This window comes from Nycticebus coucang, chromosome 9, assembly GCF_027406575.1.
Source record: "Nycticebus coucang isolate mNycCou1 chromosome 9, mNycCou1.pri, whole genome shotgun sequence".
NCBI lineage: Eukaryota > Metazoa > Chordata > Mammalia > Primates > Lorisidae > Nycticebus > Nycticebus coucang.
In genome coordinates this window covers 47,241,039-47,264,843 of record NC_069788.1, presented here as the reverse complement: position 1 = coordinate 47,264,843, position 23,805 = coordinate 47,241,039, and the positions used below count along the sequence as shown (strand labels likewise).

The window sequence follows — 23,805 nt, the reverse complement described above, 5'->3', positions numbered from 1 at the left end:
CAGCAGTATTATTTTCAATAGCCATGAAATAGAAACAACTCAAATATTCATCAATTGTGAATTGGTGAGCAATAAATATAATGTATCCATGCAATGGAATGTTATTCAGCAATAAAAAGGGATGAAATACTGATATGTGCTACAACATGAATGAACCTTGAAAACATTTTGCTAAGGGAAAGGAAGAAGTCAGACTGAAAAAGGCCATATATACTGTGAATACACTTGCATGAAACGTGCACAATGCATGCATCTACAGAGAAAGATTAGTATTTGTCCGGGCTGGGTGTTGGAATGGAGTATATGTATAAAATGAGCATAAGCTTTCTTTTTGGGGTGATGAAAATGTTCTATAACCCTATAAATTAAATCATTGAATTGTACAGTTAAAATGATGAATTTTATAGTATGTGAATTCTGCCTTAAATCTGCAAAAGAGGAAGAAGTGGAGATTTTCTTTTAAATTTTTTAAAATTTCTTTTCATTGTTGGGGATTCATTGAGGGCACAAAGAACCAGGTTACACTGACTGCATTTGTTAGGTAAAGTGGCTCTTATAATGGTGATCCATCCCCAAGAGGTGCGTCACACCCCGTGACCTCCCACACTCCCTCTCTCCTTCCCTCACCCCCCACAGGGTACTAGGTCAGCAATTACCCTCATATCAGAATTGAATACATAGGATTATTGCTTCTCCATTCTTGTGATGCTTTACTAAGAATACTGTGTTCTACTTCTATTCAGTTTAATACAAAAGATGTAAAGTCTCCATCTTTTTTAATGACCGAATAGTATTTCATGGTACACATATAGAAGTGGAGATATTTTGTGTCATAAAATTCCTTAAAGAATTTTGCTATTTAGAGTTGCAGAGAAAAGATGTATAGAAAGAGGGAGTATGAAAATTTTTTTTTAAACTTATGATTCTGGAAAATTCAAACATACACTTAAGTAGAGATAATGAAACAAAGAATTTCCATGTACCCATGACCAGAATACAATAATTACTAATTCAGGACCACTCTGGTCCCATCTCTATTTCCACTGTCAACCCCAGATTATTTTAGAACACATCCTAGATATTATATCACTTTTACCACAAATACTTCAGTATCTCTAAAAGATAAAGACTTTTAAAAAGCATGAGCACTGGGTGGCGCCTGTGGCTCAGTCGGTAAGGTGCCGGCCCCATATACCGAGGGTGGTGGGTTCAAACCCGGCCCCGGCCAAACTGCAACCAAAAAAATAGCTGGGCGTTGTGGCGGGCGCCTGTAGTCCCAGCTACTCGGGAGGCTGAGGCAAGAGAATCGCTTGAGCCCGGGAATTGGAGGTTGTTGTGAGCTGTGTGAGGCCACGGCACTAAAAGGAAAAAAAAAAAAAAGCATGAGCACAGTATCATTATTGTTTTTGCAATAATTTATTTTTTTATTTCAAAATATTACGGGGGTATAAATGTTTTGGGTCACCTTTGTAGTGCTTAAGTCAGGGCTATGAGTGTGCCCATCACCAAGACGGTGTTCACTGTTACCTGTTAGGTAGATTTTTGCTCATCCCCTTCTCCCTGCACCTCTGCAACAATTTCATAATATTCTCAAATATGCAGTGTGCAATCAGTGTTCAAATTTCCCAAGTTATCTAATATATATATATCCACACCCATATGTGTGTGTGTGTGTATATACACGGTTTGAATCAGTATCAGAACAAGATTCATGTATTGGATTTATGTCTTAAGTCTCTCTCTCTCTCTTTTTTTGAGACAAAGTCTCACATTGTTGCTCAGGCTGCAGTGCCATGCGTCAGCCTAGCTCACAGCAACCTCAAATTCCTAGGCTCAAGTGATGCTCCTGCCTCAGCCTCCCAAGTAGTTGAGATTCTAGGTGCCTGCCACAACACTCAGCTAATTTTTCTATTTTTAGTAGAAACGGGGTCTCTTTTTCAGGCTGGTCTCAAACTTCTGAGCTCTAGAGCTCCTCCTGCCTCGGTCTCCCCGAGTGCTAGGATTACAGGCGTGAGCCGCCGTGTCCTGCCACAATTTTAAGATTTGTTTTCTGGGTCCTTCTCCATACCCCTCCAGTAAGTCTTGCGGCTTGGAAGTGCTCTTTCTGTCTTCTATGTTCTAGCCACACGGGGGCAGCAGAGGGCAAGTAAAACCGGGTCTGACCACTTGGGCTGCCTTTCCAGCGGCGCGTCAGTTACTCCCCTCACCTACGTGGGCGCTTCCCGGGCAGCAGCTGCTGCGTCTTGGTCTTGCTTAGTTCTCTGAGACCTGCTGCTTTAGACAAGATTTCCAGAGCAGGGGTTCGGAGCAAGGATCTCCAAACCCTTATCATACACTCAGCAATATATGTCGAACATGCAGCTAACAAATAGTATGTACAAACATTATACGGGTTAGAAGAAGAAATGCAAATAGCATATTAAAAGAGGTAAATTAAAGCTTTTATAATAGAAGTTTTTAGATGTTCTCTGCCTCCTCTTCAACCCCTCCGCAATCTCTGGAGCACCCCCTGGGTCTGGTGCTCCCAATCTGGTGGTTCCCCTTTAGAGCTCCGCTGAGCTCTGGTTTAGCCCTGGTTCCATCACTTTGGCCACAGGACTGTGTGATACTGTGCAGATTTCCTTATATTGCTGAGCCTCTATCTCTCAGCTGTAAAATGAGGACAGTAAGAATTATCTCACATTATTACCCCAAAATATTCATGGAAATAAAATAAGTTAAGTGCAGAGTAAGCTGATTCCAGGTGTGAGGTGGGCCTGATTATTTGAAGGTGGTCATTAGAGTGCAGGGGTGCTGGCCTCGGGGCTTAAGACGCAGCTTTTCCTGTGGAGAAGACACTGTGGCAGGAGATGAAAAGGGTGTCTGGCATCCTGGGGAGTGTGAGAATCAGCCTCTCAGGGTAGGACAGGGCCTCTCCAGCCCCCACTGCCCCAGGCCTCTCCCCTTTGATCCTCTCAGGAACAGAGATCAAGGTTAGAGATCTCTAGGCCTTTCCCCATAACTTGGTTCTCAAATTCCTCCCACCAAGACTTGCCTGTTTCACCCTTGACCAGGGAAGGGATTAGGAGGATCAGGAAATCCTTCCTAGGTCCCTGGGCGGGTCACCTGCTGGGCAGTGCTATGCTGCTCTCTGCATTCATCCCCTGTCATCTGGTGCCTGGGTTCTGGCGTCCCATTGACAGATGTCAGGGCTAAGGGCCAGGATGTCCCTGCCCTTCCTTCTTCCTTTTCTTCTTCCTCTCTCTCACCTCTCCCTCACTCTTCCTCATTCTCTTCCTCCTTTCCTTCCTTTTTGCTCTTTTCTTTTGACGTTTCTTTTTCTGCTGCTTTTTATTTTTGCTTTTTTATGAGTCTAATACAATTGATTGAATTTTCTAGAAGAACATCTGTTTGGCTGGGGGTGGTGGGTCATGCCTGTAATCTCTTCAGGATGCCAAGGTGGGAGGGTTGCTTGAGTTCAGGGGTTCAAGGTTGTAGTGAGCTATGGCTGCACCACTGCACTGCAGCCTGGGCAGCAGAGTGAGATACTGTCTCTACAAACAGAACAAAACAAACAAAACAAAAAAAGACTTTTTCCCCTCTGCCTCACTCCTTTATCTTTACATCTCTTTATCTCCACCTCCTCTGGAATCTCAGATTTGGAATCAGGGTGGATTGCCCATTCAGATGATGGTGGGACAGGTGTCCTGGGCCAGAAGGTTTCTGCTGTCCACCTTTGGGGGTGCTGGGGAAGGCCCTGAGACCTCAGGGAGGGTGAGAGGGATCAGTCCCTGAGCCACCTTGGGTTGGACATTTCAGTTATAGAAGTGAGACTCTTCCCTGGGAGGGGATCTCCCTACTAGAGGGGCAGATGGGTCCAGAGAAAGCGGACAGTGCTGCCACACCTCTGCAACTCTTCTCAGCAGGCGGCCAACGTGGAGCACAGTCCATCAGCAGGTCAGAGTGGTTAGAAATTGAAGGGAAAAATTTTAAAGTTGAAAGAAAAAAACACACTACCTTGTGTTTTTCTTTTTTTCCGCCAGAAAATAAGTCGTCAGAAAACAGTTCTTTAAAATTTTTCTTGCAGTAGACAACAACCCAGGGAACTCCTCATCTTAAAAGTGTCAAGATCAATTAAGTTTACTTGATTGCACCTTTAAGCAAAGTAGTTGAATTCTATTGACATTCATATTTAAAAATCACCATACACCTGTATGTAATACATTTTATATTAACCATTGTTTTATGGTCTAGGCATTTATCTGAAACTCTTTCAAAAGCACCTGGAACCACTAAAGATAAGAGCTATTACGAGCTTGTTAAAAAGGGATGTAAAATATTAACCCCATTAGCATAGGATAATTAATATTTTAAACAAGCAAAGTCATTCCTGGCTTAGTGAACAGTGTTGCTAAAGCAGCTGGAACACGGTCCTAAGCAGCTGGGAGGCAGCGAAGTTTGCTGTTTCACGTCCTTCTGCCGGTGCTCTCCCACCTATTCTTTTTTTTTTTTTTTTTAATTAAATCATAGCTGTGTACATTAGTATGATCATGGGGCACCATACACTTGGTTCATAGACCGTTTGACACATTTTCATCACACTAGTTAACATAGCCTTCCTGGCATTTTCTTAGTTATTTTGCTAAGACCTTTACATTCCACATTTACTAAGATTCACATATACCCTTGTAAGATGCAAAGCTATAACCCAGTCTCCCACCTATTCTTACAGGAACTCTGACCTGTGCTCTGACACTCCCTCCCCCTCCCGTTAGGGAGCTCTAGGGGCTGGGGTTCGGGTGAGATAAGCTTTCTGGCCCGTGGTGATCAGAGTCCAGGGTTCCTTCCTGCTCCTTTCTCACTTTGAGGTGTCTGCAGCTGGGGGCTGGGCTGGGTGTGTGAGGGGCCATCTCCTGGCAGCTCTAGCCCCTTCCTCCCCCAGGCAGCTACTGCGTTAGTGTGACTAGTTAGCAGGGCTCACGTCTTACTTCATTTCTGTTGGTAGTTGTGTGAATGCGGTGGCATGAGTATAATTTGTGTAGCCCAGTTCCTGATAGTAGATATCCAGGGTAATTTTGTTTTCCTCTTCCTGTGTTTTCATAAAGTTTTCCTGCTGTCTCTAGGCTTTGGGAAGGCTCTTGTGGGGCAGGCTGGTGGTGGCAGTGGGGGTGGCAGAGGACGATGTTCCTACTATAAGTGGAGTATTCTGCAGGGAGCGTCAGGGTAACTGGCTGCCCTCTCTTTGCTGCCTGGCTTATGCTGCTTCCTTTTTGACAACAGGGGTGCGATGTCCAGAGGGCAAGGCAAACTCTGCTCAGGCTGCTTTTTGCAAGCTTTCACTTTCAGATGGCAGGAGCCAGAGAGGGGTTGACTCTTCCCGGTGGTAGCACTTAGGGGGGCCCTGGGGCCGGGGTCTCTGCAGATGCTGTTGTGACCTCTGCCAGGTTCTGCTGCTTCTCTGCTCTTCTATGAAGCCCCCTCCCACTCAGAGATGAGGAATCCTGGGCCCCCAGCACTCCGGCTCTGAACTTTCTCAAGTGCTGAGTTTGCAGACGCCTTAGGAAGTCACAGCCTTTCAAAGTGGGAAGGAAGAGAAGCAGGTAAGTTGGCTTCAAAGACACCTGTGGGCCAAGAAGAGCAAGCCAGGGAGCAGCGGCTAAAGGTGGAGGAGGCTGAGAATGCGATGAGCCTGGGGAGTAAGGGCAAGTGGGCGGCTGGACAATATCCTTGTTCTCAGAGGACCTAGACAGCCTTAGTGAGGGTTGCACCTTAATGATATTTCTGCAGGACTAGGTAGTGATATTACTAGGACAGGCCCTGCTCTAATTCTATCATTACAGCTTTGGGGGGAGGTGTGGCTGCTATCCCCATTTTGTATGGGTGAGGAAAGAGAGGCAGAGAAGGTGAAGACACTCCCCTAAGGTGGTCGTACAGAGCCAAGCCCTGGGGGCAGGCTGGCAGTCAGCCCCTGGAGCCTGTCCTTCCTAGGACACCAGCTGCCTCTTCTCCCTCCTTCCAAACCGGACTCTAACCAGGGCTCATTTTGTCTTCTCTGCTGCTCTGTCTCCCACCACAGTCCTTCACCTCTCAGGCAGAAATCTTCCTGAAAGAGAGAGAGGTTGAGGATTAAATTGTCAGTGGGGAATTGTTGGATGCGGACCCATGTTCTGGCCCATGATAGGCAGGGCTTGGGGTTGGATTCAAACTTAGGTGAAGTAAACAAGCAAAAAAAAAAAAAAGAAAGAAAAAGCAGGACCGGGTTCTCGGCAGCTGTGACAGGCTTGCCCCTTGAGGATGCCATCTGTGATTCTTCTCATGTTATACCCTGGTCACCAGTAGGGGGCGACAGAACAAGCAAGCAGGAGCTGGCACGTCCTCCGTGGCTTGGGGCCCAAGTCTGGGTCCTGTGTCCTGGGAGAGGAGGAAGATCACCAGTGTTGTGTGACCCATGAAGAGATAAGGACCCATGGGCCCCAGGTGAAGCTTGCTGTGGTTGCGATTATGGCGGGAAGGGAAGATGAAGTTTCTTCCCAGGCCAACCTGTCAGTTCCCTAACACCACAGAGTCTTCCCAGGAGGGCTGGGAGGAGGCCAGCTCAGCTCTCTGTTAGAATCGCCCTAGTGGTTTCCTACTGGCCCAAGCTTTGCCTCTGTGAAGTGCTGACACCAGCCTTGTCTTCCCTCTGAGGCTCCAGGGCCCTGGGCTGGATCTCTGTCCTATCCTGTCTTTCTCCTCAGCTCTGAAGAAATGGAGAATTGCTCCAGCAGCTCTTTGTTCTGCTGTCTCACCTCCGTACTCCTCCTCACCCGGCTGCCCACCTGTGTGTCTGCAGGTGAGTGTCCCTGTCCCTCTTCCCGTGTCTCTCTCAGGTGTCGGGGACCCTCTAGGTGCTCTGCTGGTTCTCTTAATCTGGACTGGAAGGGGATTTGTGGAGGCCCTGGCTCCAGGAAGTGCTCCCCAACCACTGATTGCAGTTTAAAATTCAAGAAGAGTAACTAAACCATAAAATAATCACAAGGGATCCTGAAAATTGTCCAATAATGCCAAATATTAGGAAGAGAGGATGGGATGGGTAAATTCACATGTATTGGGTACACTGCACATTATCTAGGTGAAGGGAACACTTAGAACTTTGACTCAGTCTGTACAAAAAACAAAGTATGTAAATAAAACATGTATTCCTTAATATTTTGAAATACAAAATAAAAGGATGCAATTAAAAATGGGAAAAAAGCCAAATTTTAAAAATTTAAAAATACTTTTCCCATCAGTTTTGGTTACCTGCTTTACTGGTATTCTAAACATTAATTAATTATTTATTTTATTCACCTAATAAATGGGGTGTCAACTTTGTGTTAGGTGCTATTCTAATAACAAAACAGATTCCCTGTCTTCACAGAGCTTACCTTCTAGCAGAGGACTTTGAATAGCAAATGGGACAAACCAGGCAGGCCCGTGTCCATCCAGGAGATGAGTGTGATGAGAGCATGAAGGAGGGTGGGGTGTGGGTGGGCTGCAGTGGCTGAACAAGGGGCCACGGGAAGGGGAGAGAGCCGTGAGGATCTCTGCGAAAGACAGCTCCCTTGAGGGCAGCAGCCAGTGCAAAGCCGACAGTGGCCCAGCATGTTGGGAAACAGCAGAGACAATTGCTGGATGGGGCCAAGTGTGCAGGGGAGAGAAATACTGGAGGGTCCTGTTCTTCAGATGTTGGTGTCAGAGAAGTACTGGGGTCAAGCTGTCAGGCCTGTGGGCCACTGGGAGAAACTAAGGAGCCATAGAACGGCTTTGGGCATAGTAGGGACATGGGTAAGAGGATCATAGACAGGGACATGGGGAGAGGACAGACGGGGAGACTAGTCCACTGGGGAGATATAATGGTGACCCTGGCCAGGGTTGAATAGCATGGGGGGTGAGAAGTTACTCTTTGGAGGCCCTTTGTGACTCGTCCGGCAGAACAATCATGTTGTGGCCCATCCATCAGGCCTCAGAGGGCCGGGGTGCTGAGGGGGCAGAGGGTGTGGTGAACGTTCCTTTTTCTCACACAGCAATTACCTTATCACGCAGGCTCCTGGGAGAGATAGGGCAGGTTTTCAATGGAAGCAGCATTTGACTCTAGGTTTTAGGTACACATATAATTCAGTGAGGTGGGGGGAAATATGGAGAGAAACAAAAGACTGAGGAGTGAGAGTGGGGAGTTTCCTGGTGTGGCTGACTGTCAGAACAGTCTGACCCAGGCCACACGTGTGATTCACCTTGGTCAGTTTTGTCTGGAGACAGGTTAAAGTTGTGTTTCTCAGTGTGTGGTCCCTAGACCAACAGCATCCATATCCCTGGGAGCCCTGTAGAAGTCAGTGAGTCAGAAGCTCTGGGGATGGGGCACAGCAATTTAGGTTTTACAAGCCTTGCTGGAAATTCAGATGCATAGTCAAGACTGAGAATCACTGAGGTAGAGAGTTCACAGAAGGGTCTGGGGTCAGGAACATGGGCCAGTGAGGGAATTTCTTTGACATCATCTCTGGGCCACATCATGTGGTCAGAGGTCTTAGCTAGATTCAGTCACTGTTGTGTAATCCATCAGGCCTCCAGGGGCAGCTCGTCCAGCACCTGCTTGGAGCACTTGATGGTGTGTGTTCTCTGCCTCTGGGCCTGTGTCTACCCAGCTTTCTCACTTCTATGTCTGTGTCCACAGACAAGTTCCTTGTGATGGGACCCTTGGACCCCATTGTGGCGGTGCTGGGCGGGAATGCCATGCTGCCCTGCTTCCTGTCCCCAGCCATGAATGCGGAAAGCATGGAGCTGAGGTGGTTCCGCAGCAAGTTCTCAGATGTGGTGTTCGTCTATCGGAACCGACAGGAGCAGAACAAGGAGCAAATGGCCCAATACGCAGGGCGGACCTCGCTCGTGAGCGACTTCCTCACCCAGGGGAAGGCTGCTGTGCAGATCCACAAGGTCCAGGCTTCTGATCATGGGCTGTACACCTGCTTCTTCAAAAAAGGAGCCTTCTATGAAGAGGCCACTTTGGAATTGAAGGTGGCAGGTTGGTGACTTGTTCTGTATTCTAGAGTTCTGGAGTATTGGAGTTGAGAGGAATATCAGTTTATTTTTATTTATTTTATTAAATCATAGTTGTGTACACTAATGCAATCATGGTGTACAATGTGCTGGTTTTATATACAATTTGAAATATTCATCAAACTGGTTAACATAGCCTTCATGGCCTTTTCTGAGTTATTGTGTTAAGATATTTATATTCTACACTTAGCTCTCATGTTATAGATAAGTAAAAGGGCACTCACTCATACATTTATTTATTCAGTACAAACATATAGAGCCCTTAAAATGTGCCCTTGAAAGTAGATGTGCCCTTGACTGTGTCTCTGCCTGGGCCACAGAGCCTTTCTTCCCTCAGAGTTTTGAGTTTGAAGTGTATGGGAGAAATTGTGGTAGATATAAGCTGTAGAAATGCGGTTATAAGGGAAGGAAGTTTGGGAGACATGGAGTTTGGGGACATAGAGTTTGGAGGGGCAAGAGGGGACTTGAGAGACCCCCAGGGATTTGCTTTGGCTATCTGTGTTTAGTGATAGAGAGATGGGCAATTATGCATCAGTTACCTGTTGCTGTGACATGCTGTGAAATGAAGAGTCACAAAGTCTCAATGGCATATAGCGATAAATGTTTAACTTGAGCATTAAGGGAGTTAAACAAGTCAGGACTGGCCTTGGCTGATCTCAGCTGGGCTTGCTCATACATCTTTGGTCAGCTGAAGAGGTCACCATGTGGACCTTGGCTGGGTTTGTACATTTGTGGTGGTCAGTTGGATGTTGGCTTATCTCTGACAGCTTCAGCGGAAAGGCTGGGGTGGCCAGGGAATGTTCCATGAGTCTCACCTTCCCGTGACTAGCCCAAGCTTGTCCTTTGTGGAATTATCAGAGGGCAAAACCAGGGGTGCAAGTGCCTGTCAAACCTCTGCTTGAGTTGCCTTTGGTAAACCCTCACTGGCCAAATCAAGTCACATGACGGAGCCCAGCGCCAGAGTGTGAAGTTCCTAACAAGCAGATGTCAGAGGGTGAGCTGGATAAAATGAATGGCAAGAAACCGAGGATATTTTTTTTTATAATTGATATACCACAGATAGGGCAAAATTATAAATTCAGGCCTGGAATTTTGAGTTTGAAGTGTATGGGAGGAATTGTGGTAGAGATAACCCATAGAAATGCGGTTATAAGGGAAGGAAGTTTGGGAGACAGGGTGACATGATTTACAGAAAGAGGCAGAGGGCATCAAACAAGATGCCCAGGGAGAGTGTGTGAGGTGAGAAGCGTGAAGGGGCAAGAAGGGACCTGGGACCTGGAAGCCATTCTTCCTCATCCTCTGAGCTTCAGACTGCACCTGGTGGCTGCAGAGCACAGCCAGCTGTCCCCGTGCCGCTTCCTTCTGTTTCCTGCGGCAGGGCCAGTACCTTGCTCCTCCAGGCCCCACCCACCCACCCCTCAGAATGCAACACAACTGGCTCCCCCTGGTGTTGGGCAAAGGCGTAGGCGCTGCTGGGTTCCTGGGTTTCCAGGACGCGTCCCTGGCTCCATAGCTTCCCTCTCGCAGGGGTGGGCTCCGCTCCTGAAGTTCGCATTGACGGGCCCGAGGACGACGGGATCCGCGTGGTGTGCACGGCCTCGGGGTGGTTCCCAAAGCCCCAGGTCCAGTGGAGACACCTCAGCGGAGAGAAGTTCTTGGCGTTCTCTGAGGCCCACGCCCAAGATGCTGAGGAGCTATTCAGTGTGGAGGCCACCCTGGTGGTGAGAGACAGCTCTGCGGGGAACGTGACCTGCTCCATCCTCAACCCCCTCCTGGGCCTGGAGAAGGTGGCGGCCATTTTCCTCCCGGGTCAGTGCTGCTCCTTGGTCCCGGCAGGGTCAGAGGGAGGCAGGGCTGAGCGTGTTGGGCTGGTCCTCCTGGGCTGTGCTCCTGACTGTGTCTCTGCCTGGGCCACAGAGGCCTTCTTCCCTCAGGCGTCTCCCTGGAAGTCAGTGTTTGCTGTGAGCATGGTCATGCTGGGTCTCCTACTCTTTGGGGCCGCATATTTTATCACGAGAGAATATTTCACAAAGCTGCAGGAGCAGGAGGAAAGGGAGAGTCTGCGCCGGGCTAAGGAGGAGGACCAGAAGGCAAAGGAGGAGACGCTGGAGGCCGTGGGTAAGGCAGGACAGGGCCAGGGCTGGCGCGTGCAGGAGCTGGTGCTGAGCTCTGCGGGGCCAGCTCTCCAGGGAGACCCAGGGCTCAGGCCACAGAGCAGGTGTCTGAGGAGATCCAGAGAGGACAGCTGGAGCCGTGGAGGCTAGGGTGGAACTGGGGTTGGAAGTTCTTCTAGGGTACAGAAAAATACTTCTTATCACTTCTCAGCTGTTTGTCTAAGATCAAGTGCAAAAAATATTTTTTGATGGGTTCTCTGGTCTTTCCTTTTCTTAGGGGTGGGAGTTCATGCTTTTTTTTTTACTCTTTCAGGTCAACTCCAGGAAGAGCTTGGTACGTTCTACTCTCTCTTTTGAACTCTCTGTATCCTTTTGAGGAGACATTCTGGCTTTCAGCTTACCTCTTTCCTTGTTCCCTTTCAGACAAGAGGAAGAAAGCTTACAGGGTTGGTGAGTGACTCTGAACATGCCCCTTAGTCTCTTGCCCATGTGTCCCTTGTCTTTGTTTATATTTAGGCACAGACTTGTGGATCCCAGCTCCCTGGTGACAAAAGCAGAAACTGGTGGGAGGTGGAGCCCTGCTCCTTGGGCTCTTCGGTAACTAGGCAGCTGATCTCGGATGTGCCTGGGAACCCGAGTGTGATGATGACTCCTGGAGTCTCTTATGCATCCTGGGTCTTATTGCAGTCCTGGCCTGTCCACCAGATTGTTAGTTTTTTATCCTTCAATGCATCTAACTTGCAGTCTGCACCTGAAAGCCAAAGCCAGATGCTCTGATGTTTCACTAAATAAGCTATGTAAATAAGTTGGGTCCTGCCTCCCCATTTCCCCCAGCCCAAAACCCCAGCCAGTGGGCCTGGTGGCTCAGGCCTGTGGGATAATTGTTTGAGGCCACAAGTTGGAGACCAGCCTGAGTGACATAGCAAGGCCCCTCTCTATAAAAGCTTCCAGGGAATCTGTTCTCTTCAGCTCCTGAAGGTGCTGATCAAAAAGTGATGATGAGAGAACTGGGCTGCTGACCACATTAGGGAGTGGGATGGGACGAGCGGAATGCTCCCCAGAATAGTGGTGTTTATCTTCAGAAATAATTTATCTCTGAAAAACTGGTTACCTTTATCCCAGAACTCACCTCACATCCCTGTCCTTAAATCATTCCTCTTTTTTTGTAATTTCCCAAACCTTTGCCAGAAAAAGACTGGGTATAATAATGCTTTTTTATGATTATGGAACAATTAAAATTTTATTCCCCAAATATTTTCACATGATACCATAATTTTTTTATTCTATCTACTGAAGATGGAATATCAATTTTTGAGGTTGTGAGGCAGAGGCAGCTATCTGAAAGCCAAAATTCAGGCTTCCTGGCCTGTGTACAGGGAATTTCCCACAGCACCCTGCTGTCCAGCCTCTTTCCTACTATGGATAGCCTCACCTTATTTCCAGCCCAGGTGAGGCAAGGGTCAGTAGGATCACCCTGAGCAGGTTTTTACTGGCTGGCGTCTCACCAGGGTGTGTTTTCTTTCAGCCTGGAGGAAGGCCCAGCTGTACGCAGGTGAGCGACTCTGCTGTTTCCTCTGGCTTTACCTCCCCTAGCCTCTGTCCTGTCTTCTTCCCTGTCAGTGGCCCTTCTCTTTTTGCCTTTTTTTATTTTTATTTTTAATTTCAGTGTGCTTGTTCATTCTTCTTTGTTTGAAGTACTCCATTTTTGTTGATTTTCTTCTTTCTCCTGCGGTGCTGGCTGTTTTTGATGCTATTAGTAGAGACGGGGTCTTACTCTGGCTCACTGCTGCTTATATGGGTCTTGAACCTCTGAGCTCAGGCAATCCACCCGCCCCGGCCTCCCACAGCGCTGGGACTACAGGCGTGAGCCACCACGCCCGGCCTTTTTTTTTTTTTTTTTTTTGAGATAGAGCCTCACTTTCCTGCCCCCAGTAGAGTGCTGTGGCATCATAGCTCGCAGCAATCTCAAACTCTTGGGCTCAAGTGATTCTCTTGCCTCAGCCTCCCGACTAGCTGGGACTACAGGCGCCCACCACATTGCCTGGCTATTTTTAGAGACAGGGTTTCACTCTTGCTCAGGCTGGTCTCGAGCTCCTGAGCTCAAGCAATCCACCTGCCTCTGTCTCCCAAAGTGCTAGGATTGCAGACATGAGCCACCATGCCCGGCCCTCTTTGTCACTCTTATAGTCTCCTTCAGAAGACTGTGGGGACTCCTCCTTGGGAACACAGATCTGTTACCATTCTGGCCCTTCCTCTACTACAGGTCACTGTCAGGGTTGTCAAGACCCCAGGACAATACCTCGTTCAGTTGATACTTTGTTGCATTGACAGTGGAGAGTTTAGCTCTGAGGAAAGCAGGGTAATGACTGTGTAGATCAGGAATTGCTGGTTTGAAGAAGAGTTAGAAATCTCGCTTTTGGCGGGGTGTGGTGGCACATGCCTGTAATCCTAGCACTCTGAATTACAGAGCTGAGGTGGGTGGATTGCCTGAGCTCATGAGTTTGAGACCAGCCTGAGCCAGAGCGAGACCTTGTCTGTGGAAAAAAAAAAAAAATAGCTGGGTGTTGTGGTGGGCGCCTGTTGTCCCAGGTACTTGTGAAGCTGAGGCAAGAAAATCACTTGAGCCCAAGAGTTTGAGGTTGCTTTGAGCTGTGACACCACAGCACTCTACTGAGGGTGACAAAATGAGAGTCTGTCTCAAAAAAACAAAACAACAACAACAACAAAAAGAAATCATGCTTGCATTTTTAGTCAGGTCTTCCTTGGGGAGTCTTTGGTTCTGTATTTCTCTTACCTGAAAGTTCCTCTGCTTGTTGGTCAGGTTTTGGTTTTCTTGTTCCTTCCTGGTCCTCAACTTCTGGGATTTTGGTCTCCCGTCTGCTTCCTTGTGCTCTGTCTTGCTCTACAAACTAAGTTTCTTTTTCTAAGCCTCCTTGGATGCTGAGGAATTAGTTGCTTTAGAGCAAATGCTCCGTATATGGGGTCTAGAGCCTCTAGGATGTTTATGGCCCTGAGGTGGAGTCTGTGAACTGCCTGAAATTATGTAAAATTCCGTGTATATGTTTGTGTTACAGAAAAAAGCAACTTATAATTGCTCACAACCATTTTCTCTCTGTTTAGGAGAATCCTGTTTTGCTTGGTGAACCTGGCCCTTGGTTAGGTTTTTTAGGGGTAATGTGTGAAGATCATACATAAAAGGGCTGGGCAGGGTGGCTCAGGCCTGTAATCCTAGCACTTTGGGAGGATGAGGTGGCTGATTGCTTAAGCTCATGAATTTGAGACCAGCCTGAGCAAGAGCGAGACCCATCTCTACTAAAAATGTAAAACTGAGGCAAGAGGACCCATTGAGACCAAGAGTTGAGATTGCTGTGAGCTATGATGCCACCGCATTCTACCCAGGGTGACAAAGTGAAACTGTGTCTCAAAAAACCAAAACAAAGCAAAACACCCCCCCAAAAAAATTATACATAAAAGAAGAAACCTGGAGAGGTTAAAATTGTTTACCTGAGAAAAGTTAGGGAGCAAACTGGGGAAAAAAAGAGTAGGTGTGGAGGAGAGAGGAGAGTGCCCAGGATTGGCATTAGGAAGTGTAGGAAAGGACTGAAAATCATAGCTGGGGGTTCTGACTTGGAAAGTGTGAAGAGGGTTTGCAGGTTACTTGACTGCATGAAATGTAATCTACTCCCTGATACTGCTTTAAAAGTTTTCAGTAAAGACGTTTATTTTTTAGCCATTTGAAGTAAGCATGTAAGTTTTGCCCCTGGGAATGAGGCCTCTCAGCCTCCCGGCGGTAGTTGGAACAGGAGTATAGTGAGGGAATCCAAGTGCAATGGAGGGTTATCCCTAGGGTGGGTTGAGATCTGTGCCTCTGAGCCTGTGTGACCTGCCCTTCCCTTGCTCCGGATGATTCTGCTCATAATTAGGGACAGAGACTGAGAGACAGAGAGGGACAAGCCATGAGATGAAGCAGGGCTGGGGGTGGACCATATGCATGAGGAACCCACCCAAAGAGTTGGACTGGCTCTCCCTAGGATTTGTTTAATAAACAATGAAGTTCAAATAGCCTTCTTGTGCCATCTCCCCCTTCTCTGCTGTCTATGTGTTTTAATGTATGTCTTACCTACACTTTTATTTTGTAAATGTTATCATTACACTAGAATCAACATTTTCATATTGACAGGTTTACAGTGTGAGGTGGACAAATGCCTGTTCTCATCTTATGAGAGCAATAATTTGCAACCTAAGGATTTGCTGTGGAAATTAAGCGAAGAATGCATTAGAGTGTGCAGCATAGCCCTTGATACACTGTTGTCTCAAAATTGAATGCCAGTTTCCTTTTCTCCTTCTCTCTCTTTCCTTTGTCCTGTCTCCTCCTCCTTCTCTTTCTTCTTCTTTGGTAATCTGTCAGTAGTGCTGTAGAAAATTATAAACAAGTATCCACTCATGTCTTGGTGAGTAAATTAAAGTTCACTTTTCTCAAAGGGTCATCTGGGGCACCCAACTGTTTTATGTGATCCTCTTTCCATCAAGCAGATTAACAAAGATGGAAATACCTGTTGAATCTGGATAGGTGACAATGGTGATCTTGCACCCACGTGCAAGATAAATGTTATTTACTTGTTGCTTATTGTTCTAATCTTATTCCTGAGGCTCCACCCTGTTGGAGGCAAAAGCTTTCCAGTTGAAGACATTTTGGTGTTTTATGACATATATATACAATTTGCTTTGGCAGGTGATCTTTCTTCTTCCCTAAAAGGAGCATAGAGGTTGGGGGACAGTGGGGGAGAGGGGACCCTGTGCTTCCCTCTTAGTCATGTCAGGTCCTCACTCTGGGGAGGCTAGTTTGATCTGGTCCTTAAGGTCCTTGGATTGGTATCTGCTGAGAAAGGGCATGTCTCATGTGGCTGTTAGGAGCATTGCTGGTCCTTCTTCCTGTGACTCTGACTGAGGTGAAGTTCGTAGTCTGGGTCACTTGTCTCTGGTTGCAAAATTGATACACCTTATGGCTTCTTCCTCTTGACCCTAGGCTTGGTCTACTGGCTCTCTGGGAATCTCTGCCTCTCCACCTTCCAGTAGGAAGCTGGGTCCTCAGCTTTCCATGTGCGGTTGATGGGGAATCTTATCCTCTCTCCTGATATCTTCCCCCGCCAGCGCCTCAGTCCATGTAAGGTGTGTTCTATATTCCTAACCTTATGTGGGCTTCTTTGTTTTCTATTTGCTGTTGTAACAATTTCCGCAAACTTAAACCAACACAAACTTACTATCTCACAGCACTGTAGATGAGAAGTCCAATAAGGACAAGACCGTGTTCCTTTCTGGAGGATATTATCTTTTCCAGCTTCTAGAGGTCATCTGTTTTCCTTCCTTTGTAAGCCTATTCTTGCATTTTTCAAAACCAGCATGTCTCATACACTGCTCCTGTGATTACATCTGTTTCTTTGACTACAGCCAAGAAAGTGCTGTGCTTTTAAGGGTTTGAGCTCACTTGGACAGTCCAGATTAATCTCCCCATCTGAAAATCTTTAATCTTAATCACATTTGTAAAGTCCCCCTTGTATGTAGCATACTTACACATTCTGGGGCTTGGAATATAGACATCTTTGGGGGGCTGAGGACAGTGGTGTTTCTGTTAGAGACTTTCAATGCAGTATAAAAGCTTTGGGCAATTCTTAAGGGAGCCAGATGGCTTGATCCAGTATTTCTGGGTTCTTCCTTATTTATAGGGATGTTTTTGCTCCCACCAGTCCTCAAAGAGGGGAAAAGAGGTCATTACCATCAGACCTCTCACTGGATATATGTGCTTCCTGACTTGAACTTCTTTTCTCTTATCCTAGAAACTTCCCTGTTGCCTCCTAACTGGGCAAGATTTCCCTTACTCTGTACCTTGAGTTTTCACTTATGGTTTACAGTCATCCTTCAAGTTCAACTCAACCAGATATAGTTCTCTCTCTGCTCATGGTTTAGAGATTACCTACAAGATCAGCTCAGTCAGATTTTTACAAGTAAATGGAGGTTTTAGAAAATTTAATCCCCTCAATTCTTTCTCAAAAAGCCCTAGCTTTCAGGAAGGTTGTATTACTAGAGACTTGAGGAATCATAATTTGATAGTGAAATCCAGGCGGTGTCCAGTCTGTCAATGCCTGGATGTTAAGCTTAATGGCTTAGCTTTCATTATGAAGATTGTAGCATGATTGATACGTGTGTGTGTGTGGTGTGTGAATGAAAGTCAGTTGAATATTTTCAAACATATTTTTCCCTCTGACTCCTGTATTGCGATGTGTCAGAAGACTAGGTTTTTATTTTGATGTGTACCATCCCTGCACAGCCCTGATATGAATTGTGTGGTTCTCTTGTAGATTGGCGGACGGAAAAGTTCCAGGCCTGTGAGTGACCTCATGTTATTTCTGGGTGCTCCTTCTGCTGCCCTCTTGGCTTCTGGCTTCTTTTGTTCTCTGTGATTATACAGGTGCTGGCACCATGATTGGTGATGAGGGGGTGGTGGAGTTGACTATTGCAAAGCTGGCCCTGTTCTTCAAGGAGCCTGTGACATAATTGTCAAATTAATCTCTTGGATTCTTCTTCTGCTTGGAGAGCGCCCACCCCTCCCCCCTGCAGCTAAGTGGTGGGATGAGGGGTGTGTACACTCTTGTTATGGGCCAGGGTAGGGCCTTGTGTAACTGGTAACTTTCTCCGCAGGGTCTGTCACTCTGAATCCAGGCTCTGCCCATTCCAACCTTGCCATTTCTCATGACAAGAAGACACTGACCTGGAAGGACACCAGTGGTAGCTCAAGTGAATGTTTTAGCGTGTTGGGCCTTGAGGGCATCACGTCGGGGCGAGTTTACTGGGAGGTGGAGGTTGAGAATGGAGACAGCAACCAGTGGACTCTGGGGGTCTGTAGGGAAGATGTGAAAAGGACAGACTGGTACAAAGAGTCCCCAGATAAGGGGTTCTGGGTTATGGGGCGGTTTGATGTTGGATATTGTGCCTGTACTAAACCTGATACTCAGCTGTGCCTTCAGCGAGTTCCCCACAGAGTAGGTGTTTTCCTGGACTACAGTGAAGGAGATGCTTCCTTTTTTAACATGAACGATGGGTCCCACATTTTCTCCTTCCCTCCGGCTTCCTTCTCAGGGACTCTGTTTCCATACTTCATGTTACGTTCAGGAGATTTGTCCATGACCATCTGCTCTGTGGTGGGTGGGCCTGAGGGGCTCCCTGCATCCCATAACAATTCTTCTTTGGAGGAGCTGAAGAGCTCCCCAGGGGAGAGGTTCATCTCAGGCTCAGGTGTTGGTGGTATTCCTCCAGAGGTGGAATCCCCATTACTACCCTTCATCCCTGAGACTGTGGCATCATAGGGTCCTATTACTGTCCTTTGACCCCTGACTGTGGCTCTTCCAGGAGCTACAGACTTCTTGTGTTAAAAGCTTCTGAGCTGAGTCCTGGATGGCCCTGGGAACCTTGTCCTCTTGTTCTGAGTGTAGAGTCCTGGGATATGTGGTTATGAGAATAGTTACTTCATGCCTTGTGCTCAGCTAGCCGAAGATAAAAGTTGGCTGTTGTTGGAATTGCCTGGAGTAGGCTAACTTTAACCAGGAGAAGTAATTTTTCTTTTGGTATTAAAAAATGTTTCATGGGAGTTTATAAAATAAATGTTTCATACTGTTTGGATATGAAAGTGGCTGAAGGCTGAATTACTCTGCAGAGTAAAGGGGAATTTACTTTATTCAACTTGGGTTTGTGCAGAGGGACCCCGAGGTTGAGGGTGGTCCCAGCTCTATTCTGGGGAGTTTGGCGTATCTGACCAGAAAAGTTGGCCATGTAAAAATATCCAGAGAGGGCTCGGTGCCTGTAACACAATGGTTACGGTGCCAGCCACATACACGGGGCTGGCAGGTTGGAGCACTGCATGGGCCAGCTAAACAACAATGACAACTGCAACAGAAAATAGCTGGGTGTTGTGGTGGGTGCCTGTAGTCCCAGCTACTTGGGAGGCTGAGGCAAGAGAATCACTTAAGCCCAAGAGTTTGACATTGCTGTGAGTTGTGACGCCACAGCAATCTACCCAGGGCGACATAGTGAGACTCTGTCTCAAAAAAAAAAAAAATCCAGAGAAATGGATGACTGATGGATTTGTAAGAGGAGAGAATCTAAATCTAGTATTGTCTGTTATCCACTTTTTATTGTGGGATGGATGACACACACCATTATTTTTTTTCCAAACCTTACTAAATTTATATTACCTGTGAAAAAGTTGTGCTGTGATAATTCATGGAGTTAAGGATAAGGGCGTGGGTTCACCTTTTCTGTCAATACCACAACTATGGAAAGAAAACTTACTACAAGCAGGCAGTAAGTACCAGGATAAGACATGAATGAAGAAGAGAATTTTCAGGTACAGGGTGACGTGTAGAAAGCTTTGACCATGAACATTTCCAGTTAGTAAATATATTGCCTGTTAGCATTTCCTAATCTGATGGTAAGAATTAGTTTACCTATGGGGGTGGGTGGGGGAAAAGGCTGAGGCAAACTAGAGTACAGAGTTTATTTGGGTCATATTTGAGGACTACAAATATTCAAGTTGCCTTGAATGTTAGATCAAATTAGCACCAGTTACAAGTGTGTTTTTTTCTTTCTCTTTTGTCTTTTTCTTGAAGATAGAGCATAGTGGTGGCATCATGATAGCTCCCAGCAATTTCAAATTCCTGGGCTCGTGTGATCTTCCTGCCTTAGTCTCCTGAGCTGGGACTATAGGCATGTGCCACCATGCCCAGCTACTTTTTCTGTTTTTAGTAGAGATGGGGTCTTGCTTTTGTTCAGACTGGTCTCAAACTCCTGGGTCAAGGGGTCTTTTCGCTTTGGCCTCCCAGAATGCTAGGATTATAGGCATGGGCCATTGCACCTGGCCAGGGTCATGACCTTTGAGGAGGCTATAGCTATAACTGAAATAATATTTGTTAATCCAGGGAGAATAAAATTTTAGAAGGACAAACTTAATTTTGATGCTCCCCTTTACAACCATTAGGTCCATATTGACTGCAAGACACCAAATCTTTACTTATCATGTCATCACAGGTGTTTTTAAGTTGGGCCCAGTCTATTTTTCTTATGTTATTTCACATTGCTGCTTATTCCTTTTCACTTACAGTCTAGCAGGCCCAGCCACTGACTTTCTGTAGATTCTCCACGATATCATGTAAATCCCTCTGGTCATTGGCTCATCCTTACTCTTTGGACTGGATTCTATTTCACCTTTAAAATCAACTTTTCTCTTGCTGATGTAATCCTATTCTCTCTTCAAGCAAGGCAAATGTCAACTTTCTGTGAAGCTTCCTGGCACTCTAATAGGAGAAATAGTCGTTCCTCCTTTAGTATTTTGTCCCTAAGCTCTTTGTCACTATGTATAATAGTTGTTTAATTTTTTTCCCTTTTGACTGAGATTCTTTCAGTAATTTAAAAATACTTCTTATGAAGTCTAGCTAAGCTTGATTCTGGAGAAACTAATAGGAAAAACATCTGATCCCCCATCTCTAGGCACTCAGTGTCTAGTAAAGGAGGTAAACATATAAACAGAGGATAATCGAGGTATAGTAAGAGTGTTTGGGAACTGAATGGAGGGCAATCTTCATTTTAGGTGTTTAGGAAGACTTTACAAAGGAGATGACATTTGAGTTGAATCCTACAAGTGAGGATTTGTTAGATCACAAAGGGTAGAATGTAAAGGCTTATAACACCTAGTCAAAAGTGACTGGATTATGGTTTAGTTTTAATGTAATTTTCCTTATTTAGTACAGAATTTCTATACAGAAATTTTCATGAGTTATAAAACTGTGTGGGTTCATCAGAACTGCCACTAGAGACCATAGAGTTCCTCCATATGAACAGGAAGAAGATGCTTCTTTCTCTGGGAAATTTCAGGTACTTACTCACCTCTTGTCTGGATGCCATCACATGGTATACAATTTGCATGAGAGGTTGTGCTTTACCTTATTAGCAGTGAGCGGTTATTAAAGAGTTTTAAACAGAAAAATAAACTTTGTTGTACTTTAGATACTACAGTCTGAAGGATGGAGATGAGACAGAAAGCAGGAAGGCCCTGTAGGAAGAAATTGCCCAGGGACAATGTACGACTATAACCTTGTGATTGTGGCACAGATTCCAAAGTTGTTTGGGAAGTGAAAATAACCTGGCTAGGCTTTTCGTCATTACATGAATCCTATTTCAGTGGACAATTGAAGCATGTGGTTTTTCCATATATTCATTAATTTAACTAATATAATTTATTAAACATTATAAAATATAATTAATATACTCATTACATGTAATTTAACAATGTGCATCTATTGTAGACTAAGCATTGTGTTAAGTAAATTAGCAGCATAAATGGGACAGATAAATTATCTTCTGTCATGGAGCTTATGATTGGTGGAAGAAAGCAAGCTAACTGAACTTAAAATTAGAATAAAATGTAAATGTGTTATGTGTTTTGATTAGGGAAGTAGAGGTGTTGCAAACCTAACTTCTATATAGCTAACCTAGTTTGGGGAATGAGAGGTTTCCTGGAAGAGGTTGTAGGGGAAAATGAGCCCTGATCTTTAGCATAAGACTCACTTCCTGCTTGTGAGACCTGGAGAATCATGAGAATGGCATGTGAGTTTTGTGCATGCAGGAGATCAGAAAACTGGCCTCCCAGAGAAAATGTATGTGTGGAGGTGTGGCAATAATAATTGTAGTAAAGATTCTCTAGATTCCAAAGTTCTCTTGATGATGGAGGCTTGAGTTGTGCTCTAGGTCTGCGGTTTTGCAAAAACAAAGGTGAAGACATTCTAGCTCATCTTCTCCATCTCCTCCCTAATCAGTGCTAATGTCAGACAGGCAGCTTTTGTTTACTTCTTCCTGTTTTATGATTATCAATATGGACCTGAGGTTTTCTCGGAAGGGCTCCTCTTAAGAGTTCCTCAGTCCTCTCAGTCCCCTGACACAGACTTTGTGTCAAGCCTCTTCATTCCTCATGCCAAGACCCCCTCTTCTGGTGACCCCAAACCGCTACAGGAAGTGACTTACAAACTGATCAGAAATTAGTAAGACTTGTCCTACATATGTGAATTCATAACAAAGTGAGAAAGGATGGCCTGATGTGCTTGGTGATTAGGAAGTGGACGAGTAATGAGAAATAAAGCTGAAGAAGTAGGCATAGATCATAGAGGTCTCGCAAACCATGTTATCTTCTAATGGGGCAACGGAAAGCCCTTGAAGATTTTAAGCAAAAGAGCAACTTAATCAGATTTAAGAATACGATTACCTTTGAATGCAATGTGGCAAGTGGATGGGGAGAGAAGGAATATAAGGAGACCATTTAGGAGGTTGCCATAGTAATCCAGATGAGAAATTATGAGGAATTGACCTAATGTGGTGGCAGTTGGGAGAGATGGAAATGGATAGCTTTAATAGGATTTGGAGGATTAGGGAGAGGGAGGAGTCTTGGGTGGAGCTCAGGCAATGCTGGTGGAGAACTAGGTTACAGGGACACTGGAGGGGAGAGACGAGTTTGACTTTGGATACCTCTTCTTCTCATTCGGTGTTCCTTTTCTGTATGATCTTGACTCGTGGCTTCAACTACCATCTCTATTGATCAATTAAATATATATCTCCAGCCCAGACTTCTGTGCGATTCTTACTTCTATATTTAATTGCCTAACTAACATTTCCTCATGAATGTTGAAAAGGTACGTCAAAGAAAACAAAATGGAAACCCTGGTTGTCTCTATCAAGGAGTGATCCTTTTTTACCTCACTTCTCCCATATCTTTCAAATTCAGTCCATCACCTCATCGTGCTGATTTTACTCACAAATGACTCCCAAATCTGGCCACTTCTCTCTGTCTCCACTACCACCACCAGGATACAGGCAATCCCTGAGTTACAAACATATGACTTATGTACAACTCGCACTTTTGAGGAGAGGTGATTACAGTTAAGTCTTTGAGTTGCAAATTTCTGACAGATGTACAATTTGCACTTATGAATGGAGGCTATTATAGGTACAGGTAAATGTACCTGTTCCAGCTCACATACAAATTCAACTTAAGAACAAACCTATAGAACCTATCTTATTCATAACCAGGGAACTGCCTGTATTTTCATTACTCACATGAATGATGGTAATAAGATCTGACTTAGTCACCCATTTGTATGTAGAATGATTTTTTTTTTTGTTCAGGATACAAATCTACTAATGTCTTTCATTAAAAACCTTTCAGTGGTTTTTTGATTGGTCAAAGACAAAAGACAAAATCTAACATACCCTAAAAGACTCTACATAGTGAGATTTTAGCCTGCTTCTCCAGCTTTGTTTGATTTATCCTCCCTGTTTTAAACTGCTAAGTCATTTTAGCGCTATCATGACTATGTAAATAATCTTCATAACTGGATTATCTTTTATACCAACCAGCTTTCCTGTGCAAAATATATTTTTTACTCATTTTCCTCTCCTTAGAGATTGACTTACCCTGCTCACCAGCTCCCACACATACTGGGGTCCTGAGAAGAGGCCTTCTCTGTCTGCTGCCACCACCACTGGTGCCTGAGGATTGGCCCGAAATTCTTGCCCCAGCAAAGCCTCACCATAGGTTCTATTA

At 45.5% G+C, this 23,805-nt stretch overlaps 1 protein-coding gene across 10 annotated transcripts; it reads left to right on the top strand.

Moving 5' to 3' along the window:
* Positions 1–4,888: 4,888 nt before the first annotated feature.
* LOC128594577 (butyrophilin subfamily 3 member A2-like) lies at positions 4,889–22,800 on the top strand. Of its 10 annotated transcripts, XR_008382596.1 has the most exons (12): positions 4,889–5,579; positions 6,316–6,456; positions 6,717–6,811; positions 8,669–9,016; positions 10,579–10,860; positions 10,969–11,169; positions 11,479–11,499; positions 11,589–11,615; positions 12,691–12,717; positions 16,192–16,334; positions 17,522–17,548; positions 17,862–17,941. XR_008382596.1 is itself a non-coding variant. In XM_053603503.1 (11 exons), exons 2-11 carry the CDS (start codon positions 6,446–6,448, stop codon positions 17,874–17,876), a joined length of 1,050 nt encoding a protein of 349 aa, XP_053459478.1. In that variant the 5' UTR covers positions 4,889–5,579; positions 6,316–6,445; the 3' UTR covers positions 17,877–18,022. The 10 variants fall into 10 exon arrangements, 9 of the variants coding, with proteins under 9 accessions (XP_053459478.1, XP_053459474.1, XP_053459469.1 ...); XM_053603503.1 differs by lacking the exon at positions 16,192–16,334 and having other exon boundaries at positions 11,589–11,611; positions 17,862–18,022; XM_053603499.1 differs by lacking the exon at positions 16,192–16,334 and having other exon boundaries at positions 4,891–5,579; positions 8,753–9,016; positions 17,862–22,800.
* Positions 22,801–23,805: the final 1,005 nt, after the last annotated feature.